The sequence below is a fragment of the Naegleria gruberi genome (assembly GCF_000004985.1).
Source record: "Naegleria gruberi genomic scaffold NAEGRscaffold_34, whole genome shotgun sequence".
NCBI classification, from domain to species: Eukaryota; Heterolobosea; class Eutetramitea; order Acrasida; family Naegleriidae; genus Naegleria; species Naegleria gruberi.
In genome coordinates, this window is record NW_003163293.1 from 32,608 (window position 1) to 56,045 (window position 23,438).

At 33.1% G+C, this 23,438-nt stretch overlaps 14 protein-coding genes across 14 annotated transcripts; 6 read left to right on the forward strand and 8 right to left on the reverse strand.

Moving 5' to 3' along the window:
• Positions 1-738: 738 nt before the first annotated feature.
• NAEGRDRAFT_50259 (uncharacterized protein) lies at positions 739-2,285 on the forward strand (the record flags this gene model as incomplete). The annotated part of the gene is made up of 3 exons (XM_002675273.1): positions 739-906; positions 1,132-1,315; positions 1,540-2,285. The coding sequence occupies 3 exons, from the start codon at positions 739-741 to the stop codon at positions 2,283-2,285; spliced, it is 1,098 nt and encodes a 365-aa protein (XP_002675319.1).
• A 26-nt stretch (positions 2,286-2,311) lies between these two features.
• Positions 2,312-2,803, reverse strand: NAEGRDRAFT_69344 (uncharacterized protein; the record flags this gene model as incomplete). The annotated part of the gene is made up of 1 exon (XM_002675358.1): positions 2,312-2,803. One exon carries the CDS (start codon positions 2,801-2,803, stop codon positions 2,312-2,314), a length of 492 nt encoding a protein of 163 aa, XP_002675404.1.
• A 197-nt stretch (positions 2,804-3,000) lies between these two features.
• Positions 3,001-3,896, reverse strand: NAEGRDRAFT_58475 (uncharacterized protein). Its single transcript, XM_002675359.1, has 2 exons — positions 3,590-3,896; positions 3,001-3,545 (listed from the first exon to the last, which is right to left on the reverse strand). Exons 1-2 carry the CDS (start codon positions 3,790-3,792, stop codon positions 3,203-3,205), a joined length of 546 nt encoding a protein of 181 aa, XP_002675405.1. The 5' UTR covers positions 3,793-3,896; the 3' UTR covers positions 3,001-3,202.
• Positions 3,897-4,759: 863 nt separating this feature from the next.
• NAEGRDRAFT_69346 (uncharacterized protein) lies at positions 4,760-5,866 on the reverse strand (the record flags this gene model as incomplete). Its single annotated transcript, XM_002675360.1, has 3 exons — positions 4,760-5,161; positions 5,204-5,298; positions 5,347-5,866. 3 exons carry the CDS (start codon positions 5,864-5,866, stop codon positions 4,760-4,762), a joined length of 1,017 nt encoding a protein of 338 aa, XP_002675406.1.
• Positions 5,867-6,209: 343 nt separating this feature from the next.
• Positions 6,210-6,566, forward strand: NAEGRDRAFT_69347 (uncharacterized protein; the record flags this gene model as incomplete). The annotated part of the gene is made up of 1 exon (XM_002675274.1): positions 6,210-6,566. The coding sequence occupies one exon, from the start codon at positions 6,210-6,212 to the stop codon at positions 6,564-6,566; it is 357 nt and encodes a 118-aa protein (XP_002675320.1).
• A 106-nt stretch (positions 6,567-6,672) lies between these two features.
• On the forward strand, positions 6,673-7,626 carry NAEGRDRAFT_58476 (uncharacterized protein; the record flags this gene model as incomplete). Its single annotated transcript, XM_002675275.1, has 1 exon — positions 6,673-7,626. The coding sequence occupies one exon, from the start codon at positions 6,673-6,675 to the stop codon at positions 7,624-7,626; it is 954 nt and encodes a 317-aa protein (XP_002675321.1).
• A 1,427-nt stretch (positions 7,627-9,053) lies between these two features.
• Positions 9,054-10,705, forward strand: AM55 (uncharacterized protein; the record flags this gene model as incomplete). Its single annotated transcript, XM_002675276.1, has 1 exon — positions 9,054-10,705. The coding sequence occupies exon 1, from the start codon at positions 9,056-9,058 to the stop codon at positions 10,703-10,705; it is 1,650 nt and encodes a 549-aa protein (XP_002675322.1). The 5' UTR covers positions 9,054-9,055.
• Positions 10,706-10,905: 200 nt separating this feature from the next.
• Positions 10,906-12,171, forward strand: NAEGRDRAFT_80292 (mannose phosphate isomerase; the record flags this gene model as incomplete). The annotated part of the gene is made up of 1 exon (XM_002675277.1): positions 10,906-12,171. One exon carries the CDS (start codon positions 10,906-10,908, stop codon positions 12,025-12,027), a length of 1,122 nt encoding a protein of 373 aa, XP_002675323.1. The 3' UTR covers positions 12,028-12,171.
• Positions 12,172-13,881: 1,710 nt separating this feature from the next.
• NAEGRDRAFT_80293 (McKusick-Kaufman/Bardet-Biedl syndromes chaperonin) lies at positions 13,882-15,029 on the reverse strand (the record flags this gene model as incomplete). Its single annotated transcript, XM_002675361.1, has 1 exon — positions 13,882-15,029. The coding sequence occupies one exon, from the start codon at positions 15,027-15,029 to the stop codon at positions 14,436-14,438; it is 594 nt and encodes a 197-aa protein (XP_002675407.1). The 3' UTR covers positions 13,882-14,435.
• Positions 15,030-15,090: 61 nt separating this feature from the next.
• On the reverse strand, positions 15,091-16,196 carry NAEGRDRAFT_80294 (McKusick-Kaufman/Bardet-Biedl syndromes chaperonin; the record flags this gene model as incomplete). Its single annotated transcript, XM_002675362.1, has 1 exon — positions 15,091-16,196. The coding sequence occupies exon 1, from the start codon at positions 16,048-16,050 to the stop codon at positions 15,091-15,093; it is 960 nt and encodes a 319-aa protein (XP_002675408.1). The 5' UTR covers positions 16,051-16,196.
• A 37-nt stretch (positions 16,197-16,233) lies between these two features.
• NAEGRDRAFT_50265 (uncharacterized protein) lies at positions 16,234-17,535 on the reverse strand (the record flags this gene model as incomplete). The annotated part of the gene is made up of 1 exon (XM_002675363.1): positions 16,234-17,535. The coding sequence occupies one exon, from the start codon at positions 17,533-17,535 to the stop codon at positions 16,234-16,236; it is 1,302 nt and encodes a 433-aa protein (XP_002675409.1).
• Positions 17,536-17,744: 209 nt separating this feature from the next.
• Positions 17,745-19,512, reverse strand: NAEGRDRAFT_82663 (uncharacterized protein). The gene is made up of 4 exons (XM_002675364.1): positions 19,147-19,512; positions 19,016-19,094; positions 18,532-18,968; positions 17,745-18,483 (listed from the first exon to the last, which is right to left on the reverse strand). The coding sequence occupies exons 1-4, from the start codon at positions 19,493-19,495 to the stop codon at positions 17,756-17,758; spliced, it is 1,593 nt and encodes a 530-aa protein (XP_002675410.1). The 5' UTR covers positions 19,496-19,512; the 3' UTR covers positions 17,745-17,755.
• Positions 19,513-19,671: 159 nt separating this feature from the next.
• On the reverse strand, positions 19,672-21,756 carry NAEGRDRAFT_80296 (WD40 repeat domain-containing protein; the record flags this gene model as incomplete). Its single annotated transcript, XM_002675365.1, has 2 exons — positions 19,672-21,516; positions 21,741-21,756. 2 exons carry the CDS (start codon positions 21,754-21,756, stop codon positions 19,715-19,717), a joined length of 1,818 nt encoding a protein of 605 aa, XP_002675411.1. The 3' UTR covers positions 19,672-19,714.
• A 133-nt stretch (positions 21,757-21,889) lies between these two features.
• NAEGRDRAFT_69356 (uncharacterized protein) lies at positions 21,890-23,320 on the forward strand (the record flags this gene model as incomplete). Its single annotated transcript, XM_002675278.1, has 1 exon — positions 21,890-23,320. The coding sequence occupies one exon, from the start codon at positions 21,890-21,892 to the stop codon at positions 23,318-23,320; it is 1,431 nt and encodes a 476-aa protein (XP_002675324.1).
• Between the last annotated feature and the right edge of the window lie 118 nt (positions 23,321-23,438).

Below are 23,438 nucleotides of genomic sequence, written 5' to 3' on the forward strand. Positions count from 1 at the left end.
GAAAAGGGTTGGACGAAATATGTATTGGAAATTCCAAATCAATTTCGTTTAGGATTGGGTTTATGCTATGAATGCATTTACTATGACGTTTATTTGAGGAGGAGAAAGTTTAAGAATTTTCATCACGAGGATTATCATTACAAGTATATGATATTATCGAATCCTATTGAATTTGTTGGACATTTTGTTAGTGTAATTACATTGGTCATGATTTCAATGTCAATAAGGTTAGTTTCGTATTATTTCATTTCAGTAATTTTAATTTCAATAATAGTTGTTTCATTGCTCCATATTTGGCAGATAAGTTTATCAAAGGTGAAAAGTCTTCCCTCTCCTCAGTTATTTCAAAATTTAGTGCAGACACTTGGTTTTATATCAAATTATGTCTTATTGCCTCAACAATTCTCATTATTTCACAAGATTTTCTCGTAGTTACCAATACCATCTCATTTGGAGATTTCTCCCTCCCTATTATTTATATTTTCCAAATCATTACAATTCTAATCTTTATTCTCTACCCAATAATTATTAATGATCTTGGTTATTTCCGTTCCAAATCTCCAAATCCTCCACAACAACAGCAAATTATCAAAAAGAAACAAAAAGAAAACATTTTAAAAATGCTCTAGGTTAAAATAATAAACATCATGTTCAATTACATTGAAAACAACTAAGCCAGTAGGACTAACTCTTGAAAGTTTACAAAACCTCAAAAAAAAACTTAAAAATAGAAGAGCCATGAGAGGAAGAAGATCCTTCTTTACCAGAGCCTTGTTAGATGATAACAACTCGGATAGTAGTAGCAATAGTGATGATTCACCATCAGAAGAACCTAGTAGTAATACAATATTTGATCCGAATAGTGATGAAAAATTATCCTTTACACAGGACGATGATCAGGAAATGGTAACAAATACATCTTCTTCTAATGCAACACAATCACTCAGTGCCTTTAATCAAAGCTATTCAAAATTAAAACAATTATCATCACCTTCGTGTTTTAATATTTTGGATAAATCAGCCTTTGTTAGAGTTGAAAGAGATTTACTAACCGTAAAGTATATCGGAAATGTTCATCAGGAAATTGGAGTATGTTATTTAATATTATTTGTTATTGATTTAATTTCATAGACTGTAAGATCAAACATTCCATTCTCTGGTGAAAAATTGATTGACTACTTTGAGATTCAAATCAATTCCCTTAACGAAAGAGCATGTTCGGTTGTGATCGGTTTGACCGATGAGAAAGCTGATTTTGTCCCTACTAGATATCCAGGATTTGAATATAATTCATTTGGTTTGAATGGAATGGATGGTAAGATATACAAGTAAGTTTTATTATGATAGAGTTCATTCTTACAATTTCTTAAAATAGTAATGGAAAAGGAATCAAACAAATTACAACAAGATTCTTGGAAGGGGATGTTATTGGTTGTGGAATTAATTATAATCAGAAAGAAATATTCTTCACAAAGAATGGTACACTTGTAGGTGCTGGATTTTCAAACGTAATTTCAAATGGAAAGTTTTATCCTACAGTCTCCCTTCATTCAAAAAAAGAGGAGATTAAGGGAATATTCTCTTCATTTACTTTTAATTTGGAATCGATGAATGCATTGGAAGAAAAAATTATCAATCAAAATCTAGAAAGAGTTGCACTCTTTGACGAGGAAAAATCAGATGGAAATGAGCTGAACAACCTTATAAGAGATTACTTATTTTATATGGGTTACAGTGAGACTCTAAAAACATTTGAGCAATCTGCTACTTTGGAACAATGTAATAATGAATTTTGTGAATATAGAAAGAAAATTTGTAAATTAATTGAGCTAGGAAACTCTCAAGCTGCATATACTTTAATTTGTGAGCAAAACCCAAACTGCTTTGAGAAGCATGAAGATGTAAAAATAAGAATCCTATGTCAAATTGTAACAGAATTACTTCAACAAAACAAATTGCTTGAGGCTCTTCAATTTTCAAGAGATAATCTGTCACAATTTTTGATTCCAAATAACTCTCAGAAAAAGCCACTCAATGAGAAAATTCAATCTCTTATCATGGAAACCCTTGGATTATTTGCTTTTTCAGATCTTTCTTCTTGCTCATTTTCACATCTTTTGGAACAAGAAAAGAGAAATGAATTAGCTTTTGAAGTGAATCAAATGTTATTGAAAGAATCAGGATATCAGAAGAAATATTCTTCTATTGAGACCTGTTATAGACAATTAAGTGCTGTAAGAAATACTCTTTTAAATACTGGATCGGGAAAACTCTTCAACTTCTAATAAACTTGTAAATATATTGTAATTTGTTATTTCTTCTTTGGTCGAGTAAATAAAAATTCTGAAATATTGGTAACATCATTTGGAATTATTAACAAATTTCCACTATTTGAAGAAATACTTCTTATTATTGGAATGTTATCTTTTGTGTAGGGATTATATTCTAGAGAGTGATTTTTCTTTTGTTTCTTTTTCTTTTTTGAATCTCCACTCATAGATGCTGATTCTACTCTTTTCAATACCTTTTTAATTGCTTCATCAGCTTTATCTCTCCTTTTTCTTTTCTTTGGTAGATCTGTGCCCTGTCCATTTTGTTGTTGATTTAATACTGTGTTTCGTTCTTCGATAACTTCATCTTGATTATTTGCATTCCCTTCTTGATTAATAGCTTCTCCATTTTCTTCCTCATCGTCATCAGTTTCTGATTCCTCCTCCGCTGATAAATCTTCATTATTAATTTTTTCTTCTTCCGATTCCTCGTTAATATTTTCTTCAAAAGTTTCCTCCTCTTCTTCTGCCATTTTTTTGTAAAATATTAACTTTTTGTAAAATAGGTTACCTATGATGTTTTAATTATTTAATATGCATGCTCTACTTGCCTGAAATGAAATTGGATTGCATCCAAGCTTCATACTATTGACATCCATTGACAAATCCAAAAGCAGATTAGTATTAGCGCCGCTATTGTTGCGCTTAGTAAACTTGAGATGCAACATGTGACATTCAATTTCTTTTAGGATTTATTAATTTCAATCGTAAACATCGTTCATATTTTGCGTTGAAAGAGTTTCCTATTCGGTGCAAGTGGTAATTGGGCCAAAACGTTCTATGGAGAACAAACAAAATTCCACAAGGTACTGCTTATTTTGAATTGTGCATGTAACATCTCTGCATGATGTTGTTTAAACAACATGTTCAAATTATTCCTTGAAGATAGATTCTGGGTTCATCATCATTTCTTTCCAGTCTGAATAATCGTCAGTGAGGATAAACCTAGAGAATGTGTCTCTCAAATTCATGACAACTTCTTTTCTTAGACGAATCAACAATTCGTTGGCTGTTTCAAGATCAATCACCTTAGAGTTTGCTATCGATTTTATCAATTGTCTAGAACGACCAGATACATTTACTTGTTGAACACTTTCACCTGAAAAATACTTTCTTTGAAGAGCTTTGCATGACTCTCTTCTCTTCTTTCCATTCATTCTGGTAATCTTATTTTGTAGTGTTTGTATATCTTGTAAACATTGACAATTTTCAGCACTTTTTGCATGTTAGATGTTCAAATAAAACTATTCGAAACTTACCTATATTCTTTCGTACAAAATTCGTAGAAGAGATTCCAACCAATTTCATCCTTTAAAAGCATCATCAATTCGTTGGCTTCAATGCCAATACTATCATGAGCTAAATAGGTTGTATTTGTGGCTGTTGTACTTGTAGTGTTGGTTGTGATATTAGTATGGGTTGTTGATGTTGTTATTGTGGAAAGGGCCGTTGAAACATCCATACCATTTTCTCCAGGAGAAGTTACAGAAGATGGACTTCCATTACTTCTCTTTAAACTCTGCACAAGTCTCTTTAATTTTCCTCTCTTTGAAAGAGGTTCCAATTCTGGTGAGGATAATGAAACTTTATCATGTTTAGTAGATTTTTTGGATGAAGGTACATAGATACTCGCTGATGATGTTGAATATTGATCAAACGAATGACCTCTATGATTGCGATGAACATTGATGTTTCCCATATTTCACGCGTTTTCTTGTTGTTGTTGTAATATTCCAAATGAGAATGAGAGAGAAGACGCAAAGTTGTGTGCTGTTGAAGATAAAAAGTTGCGGCAACGTAAGACTTGTTGTAGTTTTTTTTTTGTTGACTTCTTTTTTAAGCCTATTAACGTGCCAATGTCATTTTTTGAGGTGGAACTTGGCTTGCAGACAATTGATTGAAGAAAAGTTATTAATTGGCAATTTTATTAATTCGTGACTTCCTTATTGAAAGGGGCACTGAAGAACGCACACTCAGTTAATGACCATTATTATTCGATGCAACAAAGTTTTGCTGGAAGAATCTGAATGAAGTATCTGTTGTTAGTGAAATACTATGAAGTGCCAGATGTTCCTATGTTTTTCAGAGATAAATTATGAAGGGATTATCAGTGATTAGAAGAACATTAAGTTTTTAACGATTCTATTTTCTGTATCGAATAAATAGTTGGATAGATGTTGTTTATCCTAATCTCATTTCTTCGAGGCAAAATTGTTGGTTAGGTTGACGTACGTACAAGGATATGGGAACCACTTATTCAAAATTGATTGTTCTAATTGGAACGGAATGGGTTTACAAAACAAGAAGAAATATTACAATACAATAGATTGTAATCAGATTTTTAATGACCTGTCAAAATAGTTGTTAATACAAAAACATGAATTTGTTCATGAAATAAACGTCAAAATAAATAAAGAAACAATGTGTCTTTATATCTGAAGCTCAGAGACATCTTGACTGAACAGGTTTTGAAGATTGCTGTTGATGATTTCTAGAGATTTGAGATTTTCATTTGTGGTTTCTACATTTTCATTATAGGAAATAATCTCACCAAATTGTAGTTTTACATTATTCAATACAAATAAACTTTCTTTAGATGTTTCAGTTTGAGATAATTCCTCAACAGTATTGACTTGCTTCAAATTCTCAATGTTTACATATCTGGAATAATGATATTCAATATGCCAAGTAAAAACACATAAATCTTCATTTTGTAATGTTTCTGAATTTCTTCCTAAAAACTTTTCTAAACGAATATGCTTGACAACAACTGTTTGTTGGAATCCTTCAGTATTTACAGTCATTTCAATTCTCCATTTCTTTCCATCATACTATTAGAGTGAGAAAATTTTAAAGTTGAAAGGTATACCTACATAATCTTGTCCAAATAATTCTCTAGATTTAAATTTCATATAAATAATTGGTTGACTGACACCATCTTGTGTCATACATCTAAATATTTGAATTACTATTCAAAATGATAATATATTTTGAATAATTATTGCTACACACATACCTGGACTATTCACACCAAAAGTATCTACAACAAAATTAGTAAATGTTGAATGAATTTCAAAATTGACATCATTTTCCAATTTATCCTCAATTTCTTTAAAGAGATTATTTGAATTTAGTAATAGAATATTAGAGCAAACTCCACATAGAAATTGAGACATTCTCTTCTTCCTCTCAGAAATGATCTTTTCCACTTCAATTATTGATGATGATAAAACTCCTTCCACTTCTTTATATTCCTCTCCATCCAAAGTGATCCTATGCAATAGACGAGGAATATCCTTTCCTATTGTTGTTATTTGTTCCAAATCTTCAATCTTACCACAAACAATTTCTTTCAGATTGTTTATCATTGTTTCAATACTCATAATTTTAGATGATTGTTGTGTTGTTTGATTAATTGATTCCGATGTTCTATTCATACGTGATGTGTTATTGTAATTATGTCCCATCAAGGCTTCATCTGTATCTTCTTCCTCACTACCACTGATAGAGGTGAACCAAAACTTGAAGGGTTTCATTTTTTTTATTGTTTGTGATTTAACGTTGAAATGTATCCTGAAAAGATTGTCATGCTACTTCTTGATTTCTCTCTCTACTTGTCAAGTGTAGTATCATAATTGTTAAGTACTATCTTTCTTTGCTATCAATGAAACCCCTTTTGAATTCAAATCATATGATGTGATAGTAAAAATTAAATCAAATTGGTAACTTTTATATTAAACAAAGAGGAAAAGCAATAGAGCTAACATTTACAATATTCAATATTTACAGTTTTTCAAGCTTGAATAAAACTCATTGCTATGAATAAACATTCAATCAATTTGAAAATGTATTTTTGTTTTTTGTTATTCAAATAAAAAAATGGCTCCACAACGTTCCATGTATGACCTTCAAGGTCCTCCAATTAATAATCCATATATTAAACAGGGAGTTAGTAGTACTACAATTGATAATATTTCATCATCGGGAAGTGGTGGCGGAATTAAATCAATTTTTCAAACGCTAACACAATTATCATCAAATCCCGATAAGGCTATTAAAGTTATTTCAGCTGTGTTATTAGTAATTGGAGGTGGTTCATTAATTAAAATACTTTTCGGAGGGTCAAAGCCTGTCAAAGTTGTAGAAAAGGAAGTAAATGGATTTTCAAAGAAGAGTACAGGAAAGATTGTTCCTCAACGATATGCAGGACTAAGAAATGAAGGAGCAACTTGTTAGTAAGTGTTTTTAGAATGTAAATATTTGAATTGACAATTTAAATAGTTTAAATTCACTTCTTCAAACATTGTTCCACATTCCACTCTTTAGAAAGAGTGTTTTTAAAATGATGGAAGACAAACAAGAAAGTATTGATTCTATCTCTAAAGCAATTGTTAGAGTTTTTTATAATTTACAAAAAGTACAAGAACCAAACGAAGATGGGAAAACATATTCTGGAAGTGTGTCGACAAGATGTTTAATTGAAAGTTTTGGTTGGTCAGGAAGTGAAGTTTTTGAACAACATGATATTCAAGAAGTCACAAGAATTCTTTTGGATGATTTACAAGAGAAAATGAGAGACACTTCAGTTTCGAGTGTAATTCCTAATTTACTGGCAGGTATTGTGGAGAGTGGAATTGAATGTATCAATGTTGAATATAATAGTTTCAAACAAGATTTAGTTTATGATATACAATTGGATGTTAAAGGTTGTAGAGACATTTATGCCTCCTTTGATAAGTATATCAAACCAGAATTATTAACTGGTGATAACAAATATCACGCAGAAGGACATGGATTACAAGATGCAAAGAAGTATTCCATGTTTACAGTCTTACCTAAAGTTTTAATGTTACATTTGAAGAGATTTGACTATACTCCATTTGGAACATTACAAAAAGTTTCAGATATTCATCAATTCTATGATGAAATTGATTTGACAAAATATGTCAAACAAAAAGCAAAGAAAAACAAGAAGGAATACAAATATCATTTACATGCTGTTCTCATTCATAAAGGCTCAACTGTGAACAGTGGACACTATGTTGTGGCAGTTAATGTAAGTGATGATGTTACTAAGAAAGAGTGGTATTTGTTTGATGACGAAAGAGCAACCAAGATTTCTCCTCTTGATGCTATTGAGGCAAACTTTGGAGGTGCTTATAATACTGCCTACATGTTGGCATACGTTAGACATGATGCTGTTCAAGAGGTTTTGAGCCCAATGAACAGAGAGGATATTCCAGATATTCTCAGAAGTACATTCAAAAATGATGAATCTGGTTGTTCAATAATGTAAATAATTTATTATTCGAATTCTCTACACTTGGTCTGAATTCTTTGGTTCGTTTGTTGGATAATTTACACCATCTGATGTAGATTTTTGTAAATTTGGAAGGAGAAGAGTTTTAGCCCAAATTAACTTTGACTCTTCAGGTACAACAGCACCATAGACTTGTTGAATATTGTCCTTAACACCAATATCATAAATATTTCCAACTTTCTTTGTTGTTGCACCTGGTTCCATTAATTTCATCTTATTAAATTGGAATTCAATTGTTGTTTGATTGGTCAAAACAAGATAAATATGCCATGAAGTGAAGGTTGTCATGGTTACACCCATAGCACCTGAAAGAACCATTACAAAAGTCAACCAACCATTCCATTTAGCATATAAAATTGGATCAGGAGAATATAATCCAAAAACACCAAAAGAAATCATTAAAAAGTTATAAAGAGCAGCAAGAGCTAAAAATCCAATAAAACCAACAAAGTGTTTGTGATTATTGAGACCAACACAATTATTCAACCATGGGCAATGGTGATCCATTCTCAAAATACAAACATCACAAATATGACAATGGTGGGCTCTTGGAGGTTTTGGTTGTTGACATCTGCCACACCACTTACTAAATTTCTTTCCTGGAAGTGATTTAGTATCAGATTTTAAGGATTCAGTATCAGAAACTGAATCTAACCATTCTTTTGGAGTGTTTCCAGGGTTTAAGCGGACGCATTGGAAATAGTTAAATGTGATTGATCCTGCTATGTAAATACCAAGAATTAAATGTAAAGTAAAAGTCCACATTTGAGTATTCATCATTGGAAGTGTAACTGTAAAGTAGAAATAATAATTTAAAGAAAGTAAAACAATTGCAAGAAGAACCATCACTAATCCAAAAATTCTCATGCAATATTTGGCAAAGTTAATAAAGAAAAATCCAGCTTTTGATTCATATAAAGCATCCAATGGAGACATGCTAATTTTCTTATCTTCTAATTTATCAAAAAAGCCTGAACCTGGCTTTTGTGCAATAACTACATTTGATGATGGTGAAGTATTTTGTTGGTCACTGTTTGATTCGGATAAGAGTGGTTGTTTTTGTTCCACTTGATCAAATCTCTTATTCAACCTAGAAGATAATCCATACGAATTGGCTGTATAGTCGTCCTCCTCTTCGATGTGTGGTTCGTTGTTGATGGATTGGATTATAATCCCCTCCTCTGTAGCAGAAGAATTAGACATTTTTTTCTGTTGTTTCTATCCAATTTCCATTCTCATAGATTCTCGCAAAGGCTGTTACTCATCTAAATACTTCATTGTAAGGGAATTTATTAAATAGTAGTATTCAACAATTATTTGATCAATCGGTTGTGTTGACAGTAGTATTCTCTTCCTCATCACACCAACAATATTTCATGATCATCACAGAAGAAAGAATTAAAAAATGAGCACATCGAACCAATCAGACTCTGAGAATGAAAATAATAATCAGAGCATACAACCATCATCATCAACAGATGTTGCTCAACCTTCCTCCTCATCAGATGCCTCGACAATAGATTATTTTAAACCTGTTGGTGTTAATGAAGAGGGTAAACCAATGTATGATAGAACAGGCATTACTTTACACGGAATGAAAAAACATGAGAAGGATGGAAAACAACTTTGTGGTTTTGGTGGAAATGTTTGTACACAAAGACCAATGAAGACTTTTGATTTTTGTGTAAAACACATTCTTCAAGATCCGACAGCTCCTTTTAAAAGATGTGAATATGTTGCCAAGGGAAAACATTGTGGAAATCCTGTAAAATTAGATGTTGGAGAAGATATCAGATATTGCAACATTCATAAACAAAAGATGGGCATTACTCCAAAGACAAAGAAGAAGAAATCGGAAGAGAAAACACCATCCAAGAGAGGAAGAAAAAAGGAAAAGAAGGAAGAAAGTGAAACAACACCAGAAAGTAAAGAAGTTAAAGAAGAAAAATCAACACCAGATGTTCCTCCACCTTCATCTTCTGTAGAAACAACTACAATACCAACAACAACAACATCATCAACAATAACTAGCACCACAATACCAACACCTTTAATTTCTACTCTTTCAACTTCTGTTGAGCCAATACTACCATATCCAATCAATTGTGTAAACAATAATAATGAAGATACTGACTCTGATGATTATACAGGAGTAAATAAGCCAATCGACACAAGAAAGGAACAAAAACCACCTAAGAAATCTCCTCCACAAAAAAGAAAGAGAAAATTCAATAAGAAACCACAACAAACTGTACTTTTTTCAGGATCTGACACAGAATCCGATGTACCAACAGATGATGATGAATGCATGGAGGAAACATACTTGTATCCTCCTTATTCTGCTCAAGAAAATGGTTCTCAATGTTTAACAGAAATGGAATTTTTGAGGATTAGAAAACATCATATTGAATCTTTGTTAAAATTGTATCGAGGAAGGCATAAGAAGATGAGGAACGAATTGGAACGAAAGTATACAGAATTTTTAATCCAAAGAGAGATGGCAGCTAATATTATTCTCAATGAACAAACAACTATCAATTCTGATATCAAGATACGTCTTAAGAAGGTCAACTATAACAATTATTATAACCCTAAGAATAGAATGAACGATACAGACTCTGTTGTTTTACCTACTGTCAATTTCCCACCTGAAAATCAACAAGTTTATCATTGTTCCAAAGTTGAAAAGTATCATGAATCTACTAAGGAGCCATTATGTTGTCATCCAAATTGTTTCAGTAAGAGATTACTTGGAGTAGAGTTTTGTTTACAACATATAATCTATGATGAAAAACAAAGACTTTATGTACCATCAACAGGATCCACACCACTTTATGCTTCAAGCTCTGATGTAAATACTAAAATACCTAAGGAAGCAACACTTGGTGAAAGAACTGTAGTTGTAATTGAAAATGCAAACAAATTAACTTTACCAAAATGGCAAATTAATTCAGAACAAGATAAGCATGTTCAAAATCTTCTCAAAAAACTCAAAGGAGAAGATGATCCAATGCAAATTGACAATGTTCCAATTTCTGAAGATCTTTCCAAATAAACCTTATTAGACCGTTACGGATAGCTGATGGTGGATACGTGTTTTTCAAAAACAACAGAAAAAAAATGAAAAAACTTGACTGCTCTGTGCAAAATTATTCCTGGGGAAGAAAAGGAAGCGAAAGTACAGTTGGAATTTTGTACGCCAACACAATAGTGGAAGGAAAAATTGATGAACAAAAACCCTATGCAGAATTATGGATGGGAACTCATCCAAGTGGCCCATCTAAAGTAAAATTAGATGATCAGTCAGGTTCGGAATTACTTTCTGAATTTTTAAAACGAAATGTAGAACAATACTTTTCAAAAGAGGAAGTGAATGAATTCTTTGAAAAGAAGGGATATGAATTTGCTTCATTACCTTATCTTTTCAAAATTTTATCTGTAAATCAAGCCCTTTCCATTCAGGCCCATCCTGATCAGACACTCGCTCAAAAATTGTTCAAAAACGACCCAGAACACTATAAGGATCCTTACCACAAACCAGAACTATGTTGTGCATTGACAAAGTTTGAGGCTCTTTGTGCATTTCAAAATTTGGAATCAATTGTGGAAAATATCAAAAATATTGAATCGCTCCAATCACTTTTGAGAGCTCAAAATAATGAATTAATTGACTCTATTCTAAGTAATGATGTAAAGGATTCATCTCAAGATGATAGAAAGATTATTTTGAAGAGTTTATTTAAAAGTTTGATGACATCACCAAAATCTCTCGTAGAAGCCCATCTTCCAAACCTTGTAAAGAACCTCCAAAATTCTACCTCATCCAGAGATCAATTAATTCTTAGACTTTACAAAGATTATGGAAATGATATTGGATGTTTCTCAGTTTATTTCCTTAACCATGTTGAGTTACAACCTGGGGAAGGATTATTCTTAGGTCCAAACGAACCTCACTCTTATCTTTATGGAGATTGTGTGGAGTGTATGGCATCATCTGACAATGTTGTTAGAGCAGGTTTGACACCAAAATTCATTGATACTGAAACACTTATTGAAATGTTGACGTACGACGATCATGCATTAGAAAAGATGAAGATGGGTGGTGAAAAAGTCAACCAATTTGAAACTTTATATACCACACCTGTTTCAGAATTCAAGGTTCAAAAAATTGTCTTGTCTAAAGGGGATAAGTACACTCTTACTCCAAATGCTATTACTATTGCTATTGTTATCAATGGAAGTGGTTTAGTGAATGGTGAAAACTCCAAGAAAGGAGATGTACTTCTTTTCCCTTTTAATTCCAAAACAGATCTTGAAAATTCTCATGAGGAATCTATGGAAATATTTGCTGCTACAACTAATATTCAAGCTAATTAGTCATATTCGAAAAAATCTGTGTTTGGCATTTCTGGCAAGCTTTCAGGTGCTTCATCATATGTTTCTTTTTTGATTTGAGTAAAGTTATTTGTGAATGTTAGAAATTTGTTGGATTGAACAGTTTTCTGATCCTCATGTTTTACTTTCTTTAACAGTTCATCAGTGCTTAATTGATTAACTGGAAAGTAAGAAATACACTTTTGTAGAAAGTGGGGCAAAGGCTTTCCACAACAAATGCAAAAGGAAGTAGATAACTGAGCTAAATACTGGAAGAATTGATGCTCATTCTCTTTCCACGTTTGAAATTTTATATCTTCTCCTATCTTGAAATTTTTAAAGTAGTTCAAAGTCTTTTCAATATCTTCCAAGTATTTGAGATCATAGTTTGATGTGTTCATATTTGGAGAGTTTAAAAATGTTGAAAAGTTTTCAATATCTGAAATATAGGTTAAAAGAAATTTCTTCAAATTAAGTAAATGTTGAATTCTATCTAGCCTTTTCATTTCGCTTTCCTCTGTTTTAACTTGGACTGAAGATAGCAATAATTCTTGTATTTGAGATACTAGACTTCTGAAGAATTGTTCAATCTTAGGTATCAGTAATTGACTAGCCAATAATTCACTTCGTTTTTTGTAAATAAATTCCAATCTTTGAATTTCTTCACTACTGTTATTGTTTAATGTATTCGGTAGACTGTCTTTGCTTTTTTGTTTAATAAAATGAAATGTAAATGGTTTGATGAATGAGGCATTAGAATAAAGAAAACTAGGGCTTTCAACTTTGGGGGAAGAAATGTTTTGGCTTCTCGAGTATGATGAAGATATAAATGGTTGGGGAAGGAGATTGCATGTTGAGACAGAAAAGTTAGATGTCTTATCAACAAAAGGAGGTAGGATAAAGCTGTTTAGGGATGGAGAATGATTTTGGGATGGAGAGTATCTTACAGGAGTAATATTAGATTCTGATAACTGTTTGTAGTTACCATTGTTTTGTGGTTTAGCTTTAAGGGCAGTAGATTGTTGGGAAACAACATTACTGAAAGAGTTGGTTTTGAAATGAATTTGGAGAAGTGAGCGAGGTTGAGAGGGAGGAAGGTGTCGAATAAGAGCAGAATTAGGTGTTGTAGGAGTGTTTGGGTTAATCATTTTCGATGACGATGATGGAGAGGTAAAACTGGAAATGTTGTTGTCATCTCGTGGAGGAATGAGTACTTGTAATTTCTTTTCCTCCAGAAATGAAGCAGAAAGTTTTTGTTTTTGATAGCTCCCTACTGTATTTTCAGTCAATTTCTTATCAGGACTTGTGTTATTCGTGAATAAGTCCCCTCCGCTCGCATGCATGTTACTGTCCACTTCACTGCAATCATTAAATTCTAACATCTTCTTCCAAGATGTGATTGATCCACTATCTGTTGATGACTTATCATAAAACTGATTGTTGGGCGAATTACTTTCCGTAGATGTGTATGGATTGTACATTCCTTCTCAATGATCATATTGTGAGAGTATTTCAACAAGGTGTGTTACTTTGATTTTGATCCGAGTTGATATACAAGTAAATTTCAATACTTGTGCAATGGAAATATTAATTGATCAAATTAAATATTAATTTCGGTTAAAAGGTTTTCTTGTTGAAAATCCACTTCTAAACAATAAACTATTGCAATAGATGTTAATTCTCTTTTCAAATATAATATTTGCACTAGATGAAAACAATAATAACTTGGAAGATGATCTGATCAGAAGAACTCTCACAACAACAATACTGTCAAAAAACAACAATTGGGTCACAGAGTAAGAAAACTTCTCAGATCTTATCTAGAAAACAGTAACTAACTACAAACAAGAAACTATTACAACAACAAGAGAATGAACACTCTTCACAGGGAGTTTAATGGTTTTTTTTAAGCGGAATGAACAAAGGCCTTTGTACGGTTCCTCCTTTCAATCTCTTCTTTTTGTGTCTGACAAAGATCACAAACAAGGCTCTCTGAAAGAGCGAAAATTAAATTGATACTGTGTTGGTTAGATATTAAAATGAATGAGAGTACCCTGTTGTAGTTCAAATGTTGGAAGGATACTTTTCTTACGATCTTACTTTGTCGATCTGTTGGATATCAAACAAAGATTGAGATCTTAATGTTATCAGTGTTTGAAAATTTGTAAATCTAGATCAAAAGATATGTGAAGAAAGATTTGTTGGTCTCTTGATAGATCAAAATACAAAGCCCTAATTAGTGCGTTATCAACGTTGCCAATCATTTCTCTATGTTTGTACCTAAGGGTTTTATCTTGATTGGGTAATTTGAGGGTAATCTGAGATTTTGTATCTTTTCTTTAAATTTCATTGTAATCAATAGAACGAACATTAAGAACCAATTAATTTAAGTGAGCTCTATATTTTTCCAACTATTGAATTATTGTTCCAAAACATTGGAAAGAGCTTTGAATGGCATTTTTCTTACATAAACCAATATCAATTATCATATTCTGCTTTGGTTCTGTATAAGTTGTAAAGTAGGCATTCGTTTTAGGGGATTTCTCTAACTTGTATATTACAAGAGGAGTCGGAGCTTCATTATCAACAATTGAATTGCATGGAATCTCTGAGAATGAAGCTAACATCCTTAATTGACCATATTTTGCTACCTCGTTTGTAATTACTGATAAATATGTTTTGTTTACATCTTTCATCATGTCCACATATTCCTCCAACAATAAATTGGTATTATTTGTTAAAGTCTTACTTAATGACTCCAATGTTTTGGTAACTAAATCCAACTCGTTTGATAGATCCAAAATGGATAGTACAGATGGATCATATTTTATCCTTTCCTTGAAATACTGAGCTAACAAAAATTCCGTTAATCCTCCTCCAGGTAGAACATACGGATTGGAAACAAAGAGTTTGAGACTCGTTTGGAGACCTTTCATCACTTCTTCCAATTCTTGCGTTATCAGTGGAGAGTTCGAGCACAGTACAACAGAGTATACGTCCGACATTTCATTGCTCACATGAATACAGCTTGAGTGGTTTAAATGATAAATTATAATAATAAAAATCTTACCTTCTACCTCCAATTTCCACTTCAGATACAGATGTCAAAGAACCAATCTCAGAATTGGTCAACTCGGTAAATATTGAGGACAAAGGGGTGCAGCCAGAGATTTTCTTGAAATTTTCAAAATTGAATACTGAAATTCTTTCTAAACAGAGAATACCCTCATTTGCTAGAATTAATTGAACACTTTTTTCAATTACTTTTTGAGAAACGACAAGTTGAATTCCCAACTTTTTCCATTCCTTGATACAATCTCTTAGTTTGGAAATAAATTCCTTAGAAGTTGTTTTTTGAGGAACCAACTTAACTGTTGCTCCTATATTACTCTCACTATATTCTTCCATTTTCTTTGCTTCTATATATACAGATTCCTTTAAAAGTACAACTTTGACATTGGTTAAATCTTGTTTTTTTCTCGATTTTATGATGTGTGGGAATGGCATGTTAAAGTAAAGACCATTCACTACTCGGCTATCTGAAACCCTTACATTATCTCCATTGATATGATGATAAATGAAATCATTTCTCGCTCCAAATCTATTCTTACTCATTTTAGGTAGAATATCACATAATAATTTAAGGGACAACATTGTCATGTGCTCCACTTCATATTGAGATAGATCCAAAAGTTTATCACTTCTCCATTTCAATATAGATAATTGTTTTAAATTATTAAAATCCACGTCTACCACTAATTTGTGACTTTCAACAAATTCCTCAATCCACTGAGGAATAATATTCTGCAATAGATAAGTCAATTTAAATAAAGAATAATTTCCGGTCTTGTAATTAATAAATAAATTCAATATCAAGTAACCAAAACAACTTCCATAACTTCCACATTGTATGAGATGAGACTTGAGAAAACTTTTAATAATCTTCATCACAACCAATTCTTCATCATTAAATTCAGTCCTATCAAATAATTCAAATTTTAATAATCCCGAAGAACAATTTGTCATACAAATATCAGAATCTCTTTTTAATTCTTTTCCAATAATTGTAATACATCCATTAGGTCCACAATTAGTAAAAAGTCGAAGTGTTTCATAGAATACAGAAAGGGGAGAACCTTTGTATTTTGATCGACTTGTTGAGGGTGGAGTTGTATTATTGAGCATTTTTTTAAATTGTATTCAAATTGTTTATTCCTTCTTTGGATACTTGAGCCCAGTCAATGAAGGTTTAATATAAATTGGACAAGTAAGAACAGCATCCGCACCAAAACCCACAGCACATGTAACTACAATATTGTAGCTAACTTGAATGAGTTTAGAGTTATTGATAGATGCCATCCAAAAAGCTCTATTTTCAAAATTATCATATTGTTCAGAGTTTTCAGCTTTTGACTCTATAGAACGATAGGATGGAATTTCAAAAGTAATCTTGGTTTCATAATTTTCTTCAGATAAAACAATCTTATCAATTTGTTTCTCAAACATTACAATATTTTCTTTTTCCTCAGCTGGTTTGCTCTCGAAAAACTTTAATCCACCTTCTTCCTTTTCCTCAGTTTCAATATGTCTAAATTCTTGAATAAGAGCAACATGGATGCTGTTCACAGTCTTGGTTGATTGATTATTAACTTGAAGACTGAAAACGATATCATCGTCATACATTCTGAAAGTATTTCTAGCAAAATTACATCCAACCTTCAGCTTTTTTGCACTAAATAAATACTTTTTAGATGTTTCAAAGTGCATGGTTGATTTTCCAGAAACTCCTTCAATAGTAGGATAGAGTTCACTCACAAAGAGAATGCATGATTTTTCAATCTTACAAGTATGCAAAGATTGTTCATTACTAACAACTTTCTTTTCCTTTGGATGATGAGCAGCAACAACTGATGTATGTGCATTGTGTTCATGGTGCTGATGATTAACTTTAATTTCGTGTTGTTCCGTAACTAAGAAGGCTTTAAATTTGTAACAAATAGAATATTGTGTATCGTGTCTTTCGTGGAATGTGCTAGTAGGAATTCTATCTGGGAGAGTATAGGAGAATGGATACGAATGTTGTCCAATATCTAAATCTTCATTCATAAAGTCTTTAATTAACATATAATCCACAAAGTAGACATGTTCTTTTACAACTTCATATTCATTGCTTTCATTCTTTTTCGAATGTCTTTCAAAAGCTTTACATCTCAAAACAAGTTTTTTAGATACAGATGAATCCAAAGTACTTGTTAATTTTACATCAATAAATCCGGATACACAATCATGTTCCTTGATAAATTTCTTGTCATTATTTGAAACTCTGATACGAATAGAACCTCCGGAAGTAATTGTATTCTTAAATTTAAAACGTTCCAGAGTAGATTGAGGAATTATTGATGATGGTGTGATGGGAACATCTTCAACTGTAACAAGAATATTATCTGGTGGTGGAGAGTGTCCAAGATCAAAGCCATTGTTGACGATGTGCTCATCCGATGCAGAGTTCATTTTTTATGATTGGTAAATAACTAATCTTTATTTGTTTGTTAAATAATACTTCTCGTCATAATACCATGCGTATAATATTATATTTTTCGCAGCAGTAATCGAATTGAAAATCCATCAATCATCCCACAATCAAAGATGTTAAATCATCTCAAAAGTTTTGCTGTTTTCGAGGTAATAATGAAGTAATAAGGAAACAAATCTAGAGCTTTAATGTGAAATATTAAACTTTTATTGGAGCCTTAGTTTCCTGTTCTCTTTGTAAACCTCTGAACATTTTACCGAATGGTTTGTTAGGAATGAATCTTCCACTTCCTGCTTCCACATTTAATTGACCATTTTCCCAGACAACTTTACCATTAGAGATTGTCACTTCAACAACTCCTGTTACTTGTCTTCCTTCATAGACATTATAGTCAATGTTTTGATGATGTGTTTTAGCACTGATGATTCTTGTAGCATTTGGATTCAAAATGATAATGTCAGCATCAGATCCAACTTGAATAGCTCCTTTTTGTGGGTAAATGTTAAAGATTTGAGCAGCTTCAGTGCTGGTAACTCTAACAAAATCACTTGGAGATAATTCACCACTTGCTACGAGTTTATCAAAGAGAACTGACATTCTATCTTCTAAGCCATTGACACCATTTGGAATCTTTCTAAAATCACCAAGACCCATCTTTTTTTGCTCACTATCGAAAGTGCAGTGGTCAGTTCCTGTTAAATCAAGAATTCTATTCTTAAGACCTGCAATAAGCGCCTTTTGATCCTCAATTCCTCTAATTGGAGGTGACATGACAAATCTTGCTCTATCCATCCAACTGCCCTTATAATATACACTGTCATCAAGTGATAAACCAGCAGCGATTGGCTCACCAACAATTCTATAGCCCTTTGCTTTAGCATGAGCAACTTCTTCCATTGCTTCCTTACTCATGACATGAACAATATCTGCCAATTAATTAGTTGTTCAAGTTCAAATAAGGTAAAATAACTTACATAATGGAGCATTACCAACAGAGTAGGCAATTTCAGAGGCACGTCGAACAGCCTCAGCTTCAACATTTGAAGGTCTGCTTTGTGGATGGCCCTCAGGTCCTGTAATATTAAATTCATTGAACAACCTTGTTTGGCCTTTTACTACCAAATCACCATTCTCTGCATGCACTTGAGAAATGGCTCCAATACTCATGGCAGTCTTGAATCCATTATATAATTCCTCATCATTGACTTGGAAAACTCCCTTATAAGCCATGAAGAATTTAAAACTATTAATTCCATGATTTTCCACAAGTTCTTTCATTTGTTGAGCAGTATTTTCATTAAATCCTGTAATTCCAACATGGAATGAATAATCTGCACAAGCCAATTTTTCTCCTCTCCTCTTATATTCATTGACAATATCAAGATAAGTTTCTCCTTTAGCTGGAATTGCACTTTATCAACATCTTTCCAATTGACTAGTAAATTATAAACAACTTACAAATCCATAATCATGGTGGTTCCTCCTGCAAGTGCAGCTCTTGTTCCGTGATAAAAGTCATCCTTACTAATTGTTCCCACTTTTGGATAATTGTGTGTGATTAAACTATTAAATATAACATAATTACATACTAAATTTAAGTGCCAAATGGACATGAGGATCAATACCTCCAGGCATTACATATCTGTTAGAAGCATCAATTAATCTGACTTGACGATCCTCCTTCTCTTCTTGTTTTAGAATGTGATCGTAACTTTGATCATCATGAAGCACATTAACAATTTTTCCATCTTTAATAACTACTGTTCCTTTGAATTCAAGATCGTGCGTTACGATGGTACCTCCATGGATTACTATTGTGATTGGTGCATATCGTATGGTAACAAGTTGTGGTTCATCTTGATGTTGTGCCAACACTACACAAAGAAACAGAGAAATGATCAATGTGGTGATCAAAAGAAATGTTGTTCGCCCTTGCATTGTTTGTTGGATTTTTCTTTTTTCTTGTGGTATGCACTTTACAATGCTGTTTGAGTCATTTGCGTCTTTTTGGAATAGCTTTTCTCTTTTGGTTTGCCTGATGAACAAGCAAAATTTCAGTAGGGCGGAGAAACATGGGCAAGAGCTTTTTTTGCACCTTTAAGGATGTTTCATTTAAGAACTGTACAATTTATTTTACATTTTATTTGGGCATTGAATTTAGACGGAGAACTTCCAGGTCTTACACATGAAATCTTCACCACCAGAAACAAATGTTTCACTATCAATGAATGCACAAGTGGAAACACCCAAATGGTGAGCCATGTCAGTCTTAACTCTCTTACCAGCAGCAAGATCCCAAACAATCAAGTTCTTATCAAGTGAACAAGTAAGCATATACTTGCTATCATCAGACCAATCGACATCAACAACAGCAGATGAGTGATAAGTCATGTTGGAATACTTTGGTTTCCATGATGCAGTATCAAAAATAACAACATCATAAGCACTATCAGCTGAAGCTAAAAGAGCACCATCTGGAGAGTAAGAAACCTTTTGAATCTTGGCTGTGTTTTCAGCAAGTTCAGTGGCACCGTCAACAATCTTTTGACCAGCAACCTTATAAACACGAATCTTCTTATCCTTACAACCAACAGCAATTTCACTACCATCAGGCTTAATTGAGATAGATTGTGGATCCTTATCAATCTTGACTTCAGACAAAATCTTACCATCAGCAGAGAGCAAAGTAGCACCAACGTGAGTTGAGATGGCAACCAAATTTCCATCAGCAGAGACAGAAACATCATTTGGAGAACCGAGCAAAGTAGTGGCATCACCAACATATGTGAAATCTGAAAGATTGACCAAACGAACTTCGTTATTTTGAGCAGCAGTAATCAACTTGTCACCAGCAATAGCCATAGTATTAATAGTAACATCTTGGTGCCCATTTCCTTGAACCTTAGCAACACTACCAACACCAACTTCCCATTTAATCAATTGACCACCAGTTGAACAAGTGTAGAAGAATTTACCACCAGATTTCTTATCAACAACAATCTTGTTGACACGAGCATTGTGACCCAAAATCTTTCTTTCAACACGAGTACAATCCTTAGAGAGAACGTTCAAATCACCGTTCAAAGAAATTGAAACAGGAACACCAGCAATTACTGAAACACCAACTTGAATATCATTGGTAGAATCTCCAATAACAGTGGTAGCAACACATTCCTTAGTATCAATATTCCACAATTTGACAGACTTATCACCAGAAGCAGTGACAATATGCTTGTTGTCCAAATAGGACAAACCATAGATTGAGAGCTTGTGACCATTGGTTTGAGACAATTCACCAAGTTTTTCACCAGTCTTTCCTTCAAAGAAAATAACCTTCTTATCAGATGAGCAAGAAGCAAAAGTACTTCCGTCTGGTGAATAACGAATACAGTTAATGAAACGTTCGTGATCCTTGTTTGAGTGAGAGAACTTGAATGGAGGACCAGTGAAAAAGTTCAAAGACAAATCAGCACCACCAGTGGCAATTCTGAATGGTCTTTCTGGACGAGAATCACAAGTGAGAACTTCCTTTGAGTGAGCAGAAATTTCACCAGTATTAGTACCCATATCATAAGCAAAAACAGCTCCGTATTCTTGTTTACCATCACCAACAGCAACAACACGTTGGGAATCACCAGTCCAAGCCAAATCACGAACACTCTTTGACAAGACACGCTTTTCCAATTTGATGGTCTTGTCAGCATTTTCAGTTGACCAAATACGAACATTACCTGACTCATCTCCTGAAGCAATGTAAAAACCTGTTGGTGCGAACTTTGCAACATTGACCTTATGAGTGTGTTGAGTATAATAGTCAATAGAAAGCAAATTGTTCAAATCACGGATCAAAACATTGGTTCCAGAACCATAGGTGAATTTACCAGACTTGGAGGCAGGAGCAGCAGAAATAAAAGTTGGACGGCCTCTTTCGGTATTTGGGACACCACCGTATACGTTTTCTTTATAAAATGTTATTGTTGTTATTTGCAGTAGTATCACACGACATCATCATGATTCAAACAAATCATTGTATACAACAGATCAAAGTGTCGGTATCATTATTAATCATCAATGATAATACATTGTATTCATTATCCGCATCAAATCATCATGTATACACCAACATCAAAAAAGAATCATCAAGCTTAAGATATTCCTTGCCCAAGCGAGAAAAAATACTTACGGAGAGAGATGGACATTTTTTTTTGTGTTGAATTGTGATGGCTTGTATTGACGACTTGAAGCTTTTTGATGGTTTTATGTATTACAGCCTCTGCTCTGGCAGTTTGGTTGATAAAATTATGGATACAAACGAATGCCCAATTTGAAAAAATGAAACATGTGCCAGGAGCTTGGCAATTGCTTTCGTTTTCATTCTTTTATATTCCCTTCCTTTCTCCTTATAGTTATATTGGTAGCTATAACAATCTGGTCAAGGCTGTGGAAAAGTATGGAGACCCAATAACTAAAACATTCAGATTGACCACTTCTAAATCAAATTCTGTTTGGATTAGTGATCCAAAATTATTGAAAGAATACTTCATTGCAAAGGCTCACAATTTCGAAAAGCCAAATTACAATGTGGCAGCCTTCTTTGGGGAAAATATTCTATCAGCACAAAACAATGAAAGTTGGAAGAAACACTTTAAAGTTTGTAATCCAGCATTTGGTCCAAAAAATCTCAAATATCTCTGTAAGGTTGCAGTAGAGTCTTGTAATTCAATGTTTGAGATGTGGGATAGAAGATGCGATGGTACAAACAATTGCATTCTCGAACATGATGACTACCCAAATTTGAGTTTGCAAATTTTGGGCTTGGCAGGTTTAAATATTGACTTTGGTATCTATGCTGAGGAAGCAGAGGGTAAACAGTTCAGATTTCATATGGTAAATATGCAATCAGGAAGATCCATTATTTTAAAAATGTTCTTTGACAAAGAGTCTTTCATGTACAAACTCATTGGTAGAATTACTGGCATTTCACAATCTATTGAATTTTGCAGTAAATATTTGGATAAAATGATAGAGGAAAGAAAAGCTAAATTGAAGAATGAAGATTTCTGTGAGGCAGATGAAATGAGCGATATTTTGAGTCTGTTGGTGAAGGCTAATGTAATTGAAAATTCAATTTCTAATGATGAACTCAAAAGTAACTCGATGGTAATGAGCGTTGCTGGCCATGAGACGACGGCGAACGCTTTGAGATGGGCCTCTTACTACATCTCAAAAAATACCCAAGTCCAAGAAAGGTTATGGAGAGAGATTGACGCCGTACTCAATGGAAGAAATCCTACCTATGAAGATTACCAATCTTTGGAATATGTAAATGCTGTGTTGTTGGAGACTTTAAGATTGTCTCCACCAGTCTTACACATGGGAAGAGTTGCTCTTAAAAATCTCACTTTGGGAGAGTATGAAATTAAAAAGGGAGTGTCTGTAATTCCAATGTTTGGATATGTACAGAGGAGGGAAGACATTTGGCCTAATGCTTCAGAATTCAACCCAGAGAGATTCCTTGATCCAGAGGTTAAGGCTAATTATCAACACAACTTTACCTTTGCGGCTTTTAGCTTTGCAAATAGACAATGTTTGGGAAAGAACTTTGCATTGTTGGAGGCATGCATGATTTTATCCTCAATGATGCAAAAATATGAACTCAAATTATTGAATGATGAGGAAACAGATCCTATAGTTGCTGTACCATTTCCTGTTAATCGTCCTTCGAAGAACTTGAAAATTCAATTGTCGAAGAGACACGATTAGAAATTCATAGAAATTAATGAAAGTGCAAGTATAATATTACTAAAGCACTGAGGAAAATCCACTTCCAAAAAGATCCAAGCTGCATCTTCTTTTTCTGTTTCTTTTGTTGGTGTTGAAT

What these genes read in the sequence shown, in the direction of transcription:
- NAEGRDRAFT_58475 (XM_002675359.1), bottom strand. Translation starts at nt 3,792, where the DNA reads ATGGATGTTTCAACGGCCCTTTCCACAATAACAACATCAACAACCCAT. An exon ending in TTTTGTACGAAAGAATATAG is followed by an intron (nt 3,546 to 3,589) that starts GTAAGTTTCGAA and finishes ACATGCAAAAAG; the next exon opens with TGCTGAAAATTGTCAATGTT.
- NAEGRDRAFT_82663 (XM_002675364.1), bottom strand. Translation starts at nt 19,495, where the DNA reads ATGCAAGGGCGAACAACATTTCTTTTGATCACCACATTGATCATTTCT. An exon ending in CCATTTGGCACTTAAATTTA is followed by an intron (nt 19,095 to 19,146) that starts GTATGTAATTAT and finishes ATTATCCAAAAG; the next exon opens with TGGGAACAATTAGTAAGGAT. An exon ending in ACCACCATGATTATGGATTT is followed by an intron (nt 18,969 to 19,015) that starts GTAAGTTGTTTA and finishes ATGTTGATAAAG; the next exon opens with TGCAATTCCAGCTAAAGGAG.